General features: G+C 36.7%; 1 protein-coding gene across 2 annotated transcripts; it reads right to left on the reverse strand.

Moving 5' to 3' along the window:
- Nucleotides 1-2,676: 2,676 nt before the first annotated feature.
- On the reverse strand, nucleotides 2,677-9,549 carry UNE10 (basic helix-loop-helix (bHLH) DNA-binding superfamily protein). Of its 2 annotated transcripts, none has more exons than XM_086569007.1 (6): nucleotides 9,048-9,549; nucleotides 8,285-8,936; nucleotides 8,046-8,147; nucleotides 7,833-7,898; nucleotides 4,746-5,102; nucleotides 2,677-2,880 (listed from the first exon to the last, which is right to left on the reverse strand). In XM_086569007.1, the coding sequence occupies exons 1-6, from the start codon at nucleotides 9,161-9,163 to the stop codon at nucleotides 2,794-2,796; spliced, it is 1,380 nt and encodes a 459-aa protein (XP_086425133.1). In that variant the 5' UTR covers nucleotides 9,164-9,549; the 3' UTR covers nucleotides 2,677-2,793. The 2 variants fall into 2 exon arrangements, with proteins under 2 accessions (XP_086425133.1, XP_086425132.1); XM_086569006.1 differs by having other exon boundaries at nucleotides 2,677-2,883; nucleotides 9,048-9,548.
- Between the last annotated feature and the right edge of the window lie 3,659 nt (nucleotides 9,550-13,208).

Below are 13,208 nucleotides of genomic sequence, written 5' to 3' on the forward strand. Positions count from 1 at the left end.
TCAGGCCACTTATCATAAAAGCTGCATCTTAGCAACTAAATGAGTCTTAATCACGCTTATTATGAAGACCAGAAGCTGCTGTGAAAAAGTGCTTAAAAAGTCAAAGTCAACGGTCAAAGCCCTCAACTCAGAAGACAAGATATGGAGGCCTTTATCTAAAAATATGGCATTCTCAAAAACCTACCTTGGTCAAGAAGAAATCAAAAAGCAAAAGAAAAAGCAAAAGTGAAGTGTGAGGTGTGAGGTGTCTCAAAAGTGATGGAGGAGGGCAAATCAGTAAGGCAAAAGTAGGGGTATATAATCTAAAAATTAGGGAGAGAGAATGTATCCATTGTTTTAGGGTCCAAACCATTTGGTTTATAAGATTTAGTCTTGTTTTTCAATTCAAGTCTTTTACTTTATTGTTCTTCATTTCCTTTTATTTAAATCTTGTTATTTTGCTTTGTTTGTTTCAATCAACCAATCTTATTTTGGTGTTCTTGTTTCAATCTTCATTTCAATGTTTTCATGTCATTTCCATACTAAACAACTTGAGTTTTTATGTTTTCATTAGCTTAAACTAAACAAGTCTTTACCAAGAGTCTACCTTTCTTCATTTTAACTCCCACACTCAAACTCTAAACAATTTAGGATGAACCTTACTTCTTACAAACTCTTTTGAAGTTACTTACCACAATTCAACAAGTTTCAGCCCACGCACTGAATATCGAAGGTGATGAACCAAACAACTTCAAAGAAGTTGTTAGAGATGGTCATTGCAAAGATTGGTCGATGGATATGAAAATGGTGGAGGCTCGTGACAAGTTTTGTACTTGGGAATTTGTTTCATTGTCTAAGGGCTTTGGGTTGTAGAAGGTTCTCTATGGAGTTGAGTTCCAACATTGGTTGGAGGTACTCTGATCCACTTCTTGTATTATTGATTGATGCCTTCCGTAGGCATGCCCTTTGTGGGCATTATTGCTCTCTGTGAGCATGACTCTCTGTGAAGATATCCCTTTGTGGGCATGACTCTTTATGGGTGGCACTTCGTTGGCAAGATTCTTTATGGGTATGGCTCTTTGTGGGCAAGGTCCTTCGGGGCAGTTGACGGCGAGTTCAAGATGTGGTTTGAAGACTAGTGATTCTTAATGGATCTTGTGTTTGGCTCGGTTTTATGTGTTAAAACCTCACTGAGATGGAGAATGTTGTTTTGGCTGTTTAGGTGTTGTTCGTATGAAAAGAAGAGGGCGCGTACGCGCTCAAATATACCTTGCCCAAAGGGCGCATGCGCCCATGCCGTGGAAAAGAAGTTAGTTTTTTTTCCCTTTTCGCGAAACAACAGTACTGGAAGTCAGTAAATAAGAGGGTGCGCGCGCTCAAATATGCCTAGCCCATGGCGCGCACACACCCTAGCCTCTACACACCAAGTTTTGAGATTTCGCCAATAAATCGAGATTGTGTTTTCTACACTGAAATTTTGACCCACTATAAAAAGAAGAGTTAGGGTTTTTGGTGAGATTGTTGAGGGAGAACAATTTCTTTGTGAGATTGTTGATAGAACTTTTTCTAGTGTTTCTAAAGAGTAAGAAAGAGAGAAAGCTTGTTGAGAGCATTCTTTGTGAGTGATTCATTCTTTGTGAGTGATTGAGAGTTGATTGTTGTGTACAATCAAAGCAACTCCTCTTGTAACTTTCTTCTTCATCTAGTGGAACCATCGATCTCGTCGTGTGGACGTAGGCACATTGTCGAACCACGACAAATCATCGTCTTATGTATGTTTGTTCTTTACAAAATCTCTTTATGCTTGTTTATGTTGATATTGTTGATTGGGTTGTTGCTTGGAGAGTTGTTGAATACTTGTTGGTAGTTTGTTGTTGATAGCTTCCGCGTTAGACGCAACAGTTACTTTATGCATCAACCCAGAAATACACACATGGCAGCTGCCAAGAGGATCTTAAGATATTTAAAAGGAACCAGCAGTCATGGTGTCTGATTTAGGAAAGGTTCTATCAACATTCAAGCTTACACACATGTAGATTGGGGAGGATCTCCTATGGACAAATTAAAGATCAGTAATTACAGGTTTTTGTGTGTTCTTAGGACCTAACTTACTCTCTTGCTCAGCTAAGAAACAACATACAATAGCTAGATCTTCTACTGAAGCGGAATATAGATCCTTAGCTCACACAGCAGCATAACTTTATTACTTATGCATTTTAATTTTATTCAGAGATATGCACATTCCATTGACTCAAGCTCCAATACTTCATTGTGACAATATAAGTGCAATATCGTTGGCTAAGAATCCAGTTTTTCATGCTCGTATCAAGCATGTTGAAATTGATTATCACTACATAACACTACATAAGGGAGTTGGTCATGCATTAGTAATGTTCTTGAAGTTAAGTATCTCTGTACAAAGGATCAAATAGGTGATCTCTTTACCAAGGGTTTATCAGTTCAAAGATTCAACTTCTTACTCAACAAGCTTTCAGTGATTGCAGATCCCTTCAGCCTGAAGGGGAATTGAGAAGACAATAAGCTTCAGTTAAGTCAACAATCAAAGCAAGTGTAGCCAGCTCAGCTTAGTTTGTTGTAATTTAATTTTGATTCTGTTTTAGTTTTTAGGTATTCAGTTACAACACTAATCACGTGTCATGTATTAAAGACACAACTATAAATTGTGAGCACACTAACTTTAATTATGAAATAACAAATCCTCATTTCTTTCTGTGTAAGATTCCGAAATTTATCTTATTCATGAACAATATCCTAATAGTGATCTTTGTATAGAATTGTATATACATAGTAACTTTAAGGTTTGGAATTGGAGATTTGTTGTTGATGCAGTAGTTGCTGATAGAAAGTGGCCATCCTAGTATAAGCATCCATGGTCATTGGCTGCTGCAGCAAAAAAGAGGAAACAAAAGTGAGCAATTATAGGTACAACACATGAAATTGAATTGACTCGGCCTCTACGAAATCAGCCAAGGAAAAACTCGATGAATCCACTCAAAGCTCAAAAGAATTGAATGAACTAAGATGCAGCAGCACCATGCATCATCCATCAGCAGTAATAGAACATTAAGTTTTTCTTTCTTGTGATTGCTATTATTAGAATCATATTAATGCATATACAGCGCTGTAGCATACATTTAGGGCCACGCTAGTAGGCCTTGTGCGTGAAGTAGCGGTCTTCGCCCAACATGGTGCCCTTAGATGTATCACCTCGGCGCTCTCATGATACTGTCTCGGAATTAGCCACTATTGGCCTCCAGAAGGAGGGTGTCCTCCATGGTGTGGGTAAGGGGTAAGAGCCCAATATTTAAATTGGAGTAAACTGTAGGCCGAACCAGTAGCAGGTAGGTTTTGGGGTAAAAAGCCTATTGAGTGTGAGAGAGCCCACTATTGAAGTTGAGTGTTGAGTCTTGGAGACAATGTTCTAAAAAACGCTAGGCAGTAGTTGGGCAGTGGGAGAGTGCCTAGGGTGGCGCCTAAACGGGGTAAGCGCTAGGCGGTTTTTTTTCAAATATATCTTATAATATATATAGTATTACACACTTATACTACAAGAAATGAATGAAATCATTTACCATAACTCAAAAAATAAACACAAACAAAAATACGTAATAGTTTAAAAAAATCGACTTCATATAAAAACATATTATTTCTTATAGTTGTATATAATTTACATTGAATTTTAATTTTTTAAACTCATTCAAATCTTAAGGCCAACATGGGTTTTTAATTTTCAATATTTAATCAATTCAAATAAAAAAATAATAATAAAATAAAAAATAAAAAACCTTGACTGGACCGCCTAGAAGCCTTCTAGCCCACCTAATCGGTCCATCTAGACCCGCCTAATCAGTCCACCAATTTTTTAAACGACTTGGACCTAGGTGAGTCGGTTGGGCACCGCCTAGCACCTAGAGACTAGAGACCGCTTAGGCAGCCGCCTAGACCGATTTTTAGAACAGTGTTTGGAGAGTTGGAGTTGGAGCAATGCCTTTGCTCAGGCTCATCATGCAACCAAAAAATAGGCCCACACAAGGTGCCCACAGATCTCTAAGTGTAGCCCAATATTGGGCTAGACCTTACCTACCATTGGAATAAGTAATTGAGCTAAGGGGCCAATTTTCAAAAAAAAATTGCCCCAAGTCCACTTGAATTTTAATTTCACCCCAAATCCAAAAACACAGGCTGATGTCACTATATAAATTTATATTTTCATATGTAAAATAATTTTACATATGTATATTTAAATTTGCATATGTAAAAATACTATGTAAATATAAAATTTTCATATAGGTAAAGAAAACTTTGTAAATTATGTAAATTTAAATTTTCATATGATGAAGTCTGCCCGATTTGTCTTTGAACCGAAATTATTAATGAATATGTGTCCTTGAGCTGAAATTATAAGTAAAAAAAATGATGGCGTGTGATGATGTCAACCCGGTTTTGCATTTATGGCGAAATTAAAATTGAAGTGGGCTTATGACAAAAATTTTATTGGGCTTTGTCCTTGGGCCGTAATCTCTGCCATTAGGAAGTCCAAGTGTAGGAAGTGAACCTTACTCGAGATGGAACCTGCCTAATTTCGATGTAACCCAACTACCCAAGGTGCAAGGTTTTACACTTCTACCTGAAAAGGTTTATTCAACTCTATTCAGAGTGTACTGTCGACTGAGACTCTGAGATTCTGTCAACTAACTTGGAGAATTGCAACCTCATTTGGGACACTAGATGACTAATGTGTTTACCTGTGCTTGGCAAGCAAGAAAGCTAGCCATTGGATCAGGCAAGACAGCACTTGAAGGTTGTAAACGATCACTTGTGCCATCCCACGAAGGCATTGGCAAGAATGCAGCAGGATTGAGGACTTGAGGCATTGCAGTCAAACTTGGACGTCCAAGGGGATTCATATCCATAACACCCATGCCCATACCCATACCCATACCAGCCATACCCATTTGTGCCATCATGCTCATTTGCAGTTGTTGTTGCATGGTCATGGGCATCATCATGTGGGGCATACTCATTCTACTCATCATTTGAATTTGAGCTTGTAGTGTCTTCAGATATTCTATCACTTCATCTAACATCGATGCTTTGTCTGTCTGGAACAAATAACCAAATTTAGTAGTCAATTTCCCTGAACAAATTAATATTGAATAAAACCTGGACCATTCTCTGTTTGGTCTGTGTGTGCGTGTAGAGAGACTGAGACATATTAAAACTGAGGTTTGCCTATGGATCGGAGTTTGGACTAAAGACGATTCCAAACTTTTTTAAGTTCAGTTCTATGTGTTGCAACACCTTCCACATATTAGTTATTACTGCATCAACAATGAATACACGTAGCCTCTGCTGTATATTGTTTTGTTTTAGATAGAGAGGACGTGGTGTGTATTTAGTTCATTGAAATTTGGACGTCGAGATATATACAGCATAAGGTCCAATTATTTCCACATAATAAGCTCAAACCTCAGAGTTTTGGCTAACCTATGTAGAATGTGTCCAATATAGAGGGAAGAAGACAAAATATAGTCATGCAAAAACTTACAAATTTTAATAATGCCATAGCTGTGTGGGTGGCTCCCAACAAGTCCCAAGAACAGAAAACTCTCAATATCGCTATGGGACTTATGGTGCATAATCAGCATATTTTCTCAGTCCTCAATATAAAAACCGATTCATATATAACCAGCCCATATATTTCCCTGGATGTACACCTTTCGTAGTGCAGTAACAAGGCCAAATGTACATATCCATATTAAAATTGTCCGGTATAGGTATAGGTATAGGGTAATAGGGCTGTCAATGGTTTCGATAACTGACCTGAACTAAACCAATAAAAAATGGTTTGGGTTTTGATATGGTTTGCACACCACCTAGGGGTGGAACTCGGGCGGATTGGATCGGGTTGAGGTATAATCCGAGCCCAACCCGAGTTACAAATGTTTCCACCCGAGCCCGACACCAAGCCCTAGTCAGTCCTTAAATTTTCAGCCCAAATCCTAGCCCGACCAATTCAGGTTGGTCAAAACTTCTCGGATTTTTTTTAGAATTATGAGATAAAAAACACTAAAATTGAAATCTTCTAATGAAATCAAAGAGATTTGATTGTTTGAAAGGGAAACAAACCTTGTTGATTACATTATTCTCTATAAAATAGAAATTTTCAACCTTATTTTTACAAAAATAGAATGTTTGAAAGATATATGTATATATATATATATATACACACACAGGCTCGGATTTTTCGGTTTTTTTATATTCTAACCCGAGCCCAACCCAAAACCAAATCAGGTTTTTATTTTACAAAACCAAGCCCGAACCACGAATTTGATATGTTAGCCGAGGACCAACAAAAGTCAGGTTTAGTCTATCGGGCTTGGTTAACCCGACTCAAATTCCACCCCTAACTCTACCGACCCGAAACCGAACCAAACTGATAAAATATTGGTTTGGTTTTGAGTTTGTCCTCCACGGAACTAATATGAACCCGAACAGATAGAATGACATTTTAGTAATATTTATAATTAATTTTATATATGTATATTAATTGTGTGGCTGAAATTAATTGATTTAATTTAGAATTTAATTGATTTTATAGTTTTTATAAAATAACATTGATATCTCGATGGTTTTGGAGATCTAATAATGACAAGCTGTTGAATATATCGGTTTTCAATATATGCAATTGATCACTTAGCAAAATTTTCAATTCTCTTATAATGTAGATGACTGTATTTGTTTTATCTCCCCTCTAAATAGGGATCTAACTGCTATTGGGGATATGGTCTACCTAACCCCATCATCATTTAAAAAAACAAAAAAAAAAAAATATATATATATATATATATCACATATGCATCTTCAAAACCATCACAAATTCCATAGCCCACTACCTCATGCTATCGTATCATTTGCATGAGGACTACATGCCTTTGTGACACTAATGTTCTACTCACCAAGACCACTAGGGCGTCCTCGATCAGCACAAAGAAATAATTAGGGTGAAATTCGAGCTTACTAAACTGAGCATCACTAACTAACAAGCCTAAGACGAGCCAGATTTGCTCAGCCATCTTACGTTGTGGGAGGGATGGTATTCAAGTTTATCGAGCACATCTATAAATCGAGCTTTTTAATAAGTTCAAACTTGGCTCGTATGCTAATTGAGCAAGTCCTGAGCCAAACTTTAAGCGAGTCGAGCCCGAGCAGCTCGCACGAATTCCACATTTCCACCTCTGGAAATAATCTTTTAGATCAGCCACAATTTGATTATCTCAAGTTCTCAACTATAAACTTTTGACTTTTAAGACTTTTTAAGATGTGGAACCACCCTAGACATAGGGGTCCTACCACTAATCAACTAGCATGCTGTAGTACGAGTATGCTTGCAGCTTGCCTCATTGTCCTCATCAAATGTGTATGTGGACTAGGTTCAAGCAATCATTAGAAGTCGTCCCAAAATGTTTACAACCATATATATATGTGTGTGTGTCTTTTCGACTACTAATTTACTCAATTATTAATGAATCGATAGTTCGATACACCTAATCATCTATCCATTCTTTGAGAAATGTTTTCCTGTTTTAATGTGAGTTTTTTTTTTTTTTTTTTTTTTTTTTTCTATTTATTCAAACTAGGCAAGTACTATTATTGTTGCAAACTTTTTTATACTCAGCATATATGAAGTTATGAACCCAGTGCCAACTGCCAATGGCAAATATATATATTGAAGAATGTCTTAAGTTGAAAATCCGGACCACAAATACAACATCAACCGCTTGGCCTAGAAAAAGTAACAATAAAGAGAGAGATAACAAAATTGAATATACCTTACTAGAATTCGGGACCAGCTTCTGCAGCGTCTTCATCCTTTGATTGATCTTATCTCTTCTTTTCTACAATTAATAAAGTTGTCAAGTTGAGCCAACTGATCAGCAAACAAAATAAATTGGAAAGCGAGAATTGAAAAGAATTATATATTACTAAAAAAAATAAATAGGAAAGTAAGTATTGGCTGTATTGCTAAATGGCTAATAGCTTACCCGTTCAGATTGGTTATGAATTGCAGCTGCCCTACTCCTTTTCGTTGAAATTGAAGATTTCTCAATATGACCACTCTTGGCCTCCTCAGTTCTTGCCTGTTTCTATAATAATCGAACAACAAATAATTTCAATTCATCATAATATAATATACATATCAATTACGTGCATGGCATGTACGTACATATAGGTGTAGACACATGCACGTATAACCAAAACGAAATGAGCTAAGAGATCTTACTTGAGGTCTACTGTGACTTACAGAGTCACGATCATCAAATGTATTGGGATTCGTGTCGGATCCCAACGAAGTTGAAGTGAACCCCGTATCAAGCTCCATCTCACACGAATCAACTCCACGCACATACTTACGTTGTCTCCCGAATGTATTACTAACGCTCACACTTTGATTCCGGCTACAATCCTCACGTGCCAAAACCGCACGTGGCACACGTGCGCGTTTTCTAACCATTGTTTCTTCCACTTTCTTCCCCTTCTCAAATGAAGCAGTTCCTCCACACGATTCAGCACGAGTGGATTTTCCAGTTGCGCACGTACCAACACCCTGATTTGGATCCATACCTCTCTTGATTGGGTCATGGGTGAAACGGATACCACTAGATGATGGAACTAATGCATCCATAGCCATGGCACCGGGTACAATAGTGCGGTCACCATCGAACCATGGTACGAGCTCATTGTGGTGGACCGGTGCATTACAAGGCGCTAATTGCGCTGCTTGGTTAACAATCGATTCAAGGGTACCGCTTGCACGAGGTTTCTCCCATGTGTACTTGGTAGAAGAGGGTTTGCCAATGACCCGAGGATGGCCTAAGCCATGCATGGCTAATTGACCATTTTCCCACGTTAATTCTGCCACTTCGTAGTCTAGACTGCATGCATGAACACCAACACGAACATTAACACTTACTCCCTTAATAAATTAAATACACTATTATAGTTGAAAAGTCTAATATGTGCTAAAAACGAAATAAGATAATTACTCTGCATCAACGACATCTGGTGCCTTAGAATCATTCATGTTGGTATTCTGAATGATGCCTAGACTAACTGTTGTTGTAGTCTCGTCGAGATTCCAACTTGGAACACACTGACTCATCTTCAATTTACAATATATATTGGAACAAAAAAATCAACTAAGTGATCGAGCAGTTGTTGTCTTGGTTGTGGTGTGGTTTTCTTATAAAATTAAGTATTAGACGACCTCAAAAAGGGGGAAATGAGACTTGGGCTTGTTTCTATATCGATCAGCTTCTATGAAATGTAGAAAAATGAGCTTAAAGAAGAAAATTGAAACTTTGATAGGCTTTGAGGACTTCAAAATGATATATAGACAGAGTGATTACACATAAAAGCTGAAACACATCAAAATGTTCTAAGAATTGAGTGTTGAACATGTGTAAGCATTAGCACGTGTAGAGTTCAGGGAAATAACGAACAGCTGGGAGACAATGTGGGGTGTAACACATCCAGGTGTCTAAATTGGAAACAATATACCTATGCAGTTTTATAGATTGGGGAAGGACGTACATTGACCACCATTCGTTTCGATATCTTTGCTATCTTACACTATTTTCTTATGGCGTAAGTTAGAAAGCTACATGTCCATTCAAATGCGCTTTATATACCAATCATTTACCACTTTTCTTCTGATCCAATCAAATAACACAAGTGGATCTAGCTCGGTTGTCTTTAAAGGACATATACTGTTTGGGTATATACAGTATCATATCATTCCTATGTGAATCGAATGATCTACTTTTGTTGACTCATGAAAGTTCAATATGTCAATCCTATATATTCTTGCATAGTTTGTGGCCTTGTGGGCTTGATTGATCCTCAAAGCTTAATATATATTCTATCTGATCAATATGTAGTTAGTACACATCTGAACCTTATCTATAAAAAGTCATCTACACCCGGGAGGGGTAAGTGTGCAGTGGATCGGAACCCGGGAGGGGTAAGTCATCGACACCGCCCAATTGCACATGCAATATATATAGGTCCATATATATGTGTGTCAGGCTACCACATCGATCTTATTTTGAAATCTTAGTTTGACATCAGATTTTCTGAGAATATGTTCTCATGCAATAGATGTCTTCTCCATAAAATATCAAGACATTTGAACATGTCTAACTTTGTGTTTAAGTTTAATATTTATATAATAACGATCTATAATTTTAACACTCTTTTTAATAAAGCTAGACATATCCAATTGAGACGAGTTTTGATAGAGATTTTATCTATAGTAGGAAGATCTTCTCTATCAAAAATCAGCTCTTAGTTTTAATGAAGTATACAATAAGATGCGAAGCATGGATCATTGTTAATAATAGAATGGTGGAGAATATAAAAGATTTGACAATATCAATTAATATATTGTCAAATAATATGCAATATATGGTGTTTAGAAAGTATGTTCTAGAATATTCTAGACTATTTAGGAAAGACTATGATTTACTAGATTTTATTTCTATTCGAGTCTTACGAAATTCTCTATATATATACCCTTCAAGACAGTCTAATGGAAACAACATTGATTCAATAAAATTCATTGTATTGCCAAAATTCTCTAATGAGCAATGTTCAATCCTGGGATAAAACGTTTTTGCCCACGGGCACCCACCGGACTACTTTTCCATCACTTCCGAAATTACTATTATAATAAATATCAATTTCCACCACCACATGTCCACTACTATACTTTTCCAAAACATATATATATATATATATATATATATATATATATATAGGATAAATTTTATTGAATCAAAGTTGTTTCCATTAGACCCTCTTGAAGGGTGTATATATTAGGGGTGTGCACGGGTCGGGTTTGGGTTAAAATCGACCACCGAACCGATTTGTGTGTATCAGTAACCGAGCCGAACCGATAACCTGGACTTAACCAATCTGAAACCGATCCGACCAATTTCCCACACAATCGATATCCGATCTGAAACCGAGTGTGTTACGGTTTACCCGATCTTAACCGACCTGATATCTCAACTGCTATACGACTGTTTATGAATTTGTGCCAGCTTTGGCTACCTTCTTTCCAACTCAACATCTTCTCACCTACAACCCATTAAAGTTCCATAAACAAGAAACAAAGAAACCCCAAATCCTTAAAAGCATCCAAACGATTATTAGAACTTAAAAAAATCCAAACGATGCTTAAAGACTATTGAAATTTTCTCAAGAAAATTCATCACAGAAACTAAATAAAAAAGTTCATCATATCCATTTTAAAGGAAACAATCAGAGGATTAAAAGGCAAAGAAAGGGTCTTTTGAATCCCAAATTTCGGCAAGAAACATATATTGATTCAAGCCCATTAAATCAAATCCAGGAAAAACAAATAATAGGTTTTCGAAAAAGTATCATTCCAATAAATAATTAAATAGTGAACAAATCAAATAAGATCCCCATTAGATCAAATGGGCAAGAGTCAATCAAGGATAAAAAACAAAATAATGAGAATTCAAAGAAATGGAGGTCTGGTTTGGAGTGGGTGGCGGCTGGCCCTTGTAAATGAAGTGTAAACATAAGTTATTAGGTTATGGCGTTAGCTTCTTATTAGTATATATATTTTTACATTAAATTGAATATTTATATTCTAATATACTAGTATATTGCGGGTCGGGTCGGTTATTTTCGGTTTTTACAAATACAAACCGAGTACCGAACCGACCTAGTCGGTTACACGATATATTTAACTGATCCGAACTGATCTTAAACGAATAACCGACTGCATAGCACGGTTCGGGTTGGGTCGATCGGTTTCGTCGGGTATATCGGATTTATGCACACCCCTAGTATATATAGAGAATTACATGAGACTCAAATAGAAATAAAATCTAGTAAATCCTAATCTTTCCTAGTCTAGAATATTCTAGAACATAATTTCCATACCATATATTGTATATTATTTGACAATATATTAATTGATATTGCCAAATCTTTTATATTCTCTACCATTCCATTATTAACGTAACAACGATTCCATGCTCCGCATCTCATCGTATACTTGCATATATAACATTTTCAATATATATATAACATACTACTATACCTTCCATACACCATATATGCAAGTATACAATGAGATGCGGAGCATGGAATCATTAAGTTGTTAACAATGGATGATGGAGAATATAAAAGATTTGACAATATCAATTAATATATTGTCAAATAGTATGCAATATATATATGGTGTATGGAAAATATGTTCTAAAATATTCTAGACTAGGAAATTAAAGATTAGGATTTACCAGATTTTATTTCTATTTGAGTCTTATGTAATTCTCTATATAGAGGTCGGGTCTAATGGAAACAACCTCGATTCAATAAAAATTCATCTTATTCTTATTTTCTTTAAGTTTAATGTGCAAGTTCACTTTTAGGTATCGGATGTCAAGATAAGGTGTCACAATAAGATGTCAAGGTAGTCTGCTATATATATTGAAAAGATTATAGGGTTGAGGCATCCAAAATAATACCCCTACTTGTTAATTAAACTTCAAAAAGTTACATAGCTCCCTAAGAGTATAGTCATTAGAAAGAGAATCTCACTACAAAAACACTAGGCTTTAAGCCTTACAATCATGAATGTATACTACTATACTTACTCATAAACGTAACCCACTCGGGTACACACAGAGATAACAACTTAATTAATCACATGATTTTTATTGTGGGTGTACGTAAAGGTTCTATTTGGTTAACCTTACAAATGTAGGCAATAATTGGAGAGAGTGGTGTTTGTGGGATTGAATTGACCGAGTTCGTTATGAGCAAACTACCTACGTACCAAGTTCTCTCAGTTGGGGGGGACACTTGAATCAGGTCAGACGTAGTTCCTCATCCTCTTTATATAGACAAGGTGTCCGCACCTCTCGCATTCCCGCATCAAGTCAGATCCAGCCTTGATGGCGAGTTATGGTCATTTATCATGAAACGTGCCTAAAGATCCGGTCTTGATATTTGTAATAAAGACATTCGTTATGAGCCGTTGCGGGATGAGAGGAGTGGGCGTTATGCAGGTCGTTTCTAGTTGAGATCGTCCATTCGACTCGAGTCACTTTGAAGCGAGCTCGCAGGTCGAATGGATGAGATTGGTTGGTGGTGTGGTCGCTCTGGGT

The sequence above is a fragment of the Coptis chinensis genome, chromosome 6, assembly GCF_015680905.1.
Source record: "Coptis chinensis isolate HL-2020 chromosome 6, ASM1568090v1, whole genome shotgun sequence".
Taxonomy (NCBI): Eukaryota; Viridiplantae; Streptophyta; class Magnoliopsida; order Ranunculales; family Ranunculaceae; genus Coptis; species Coptis chinensis.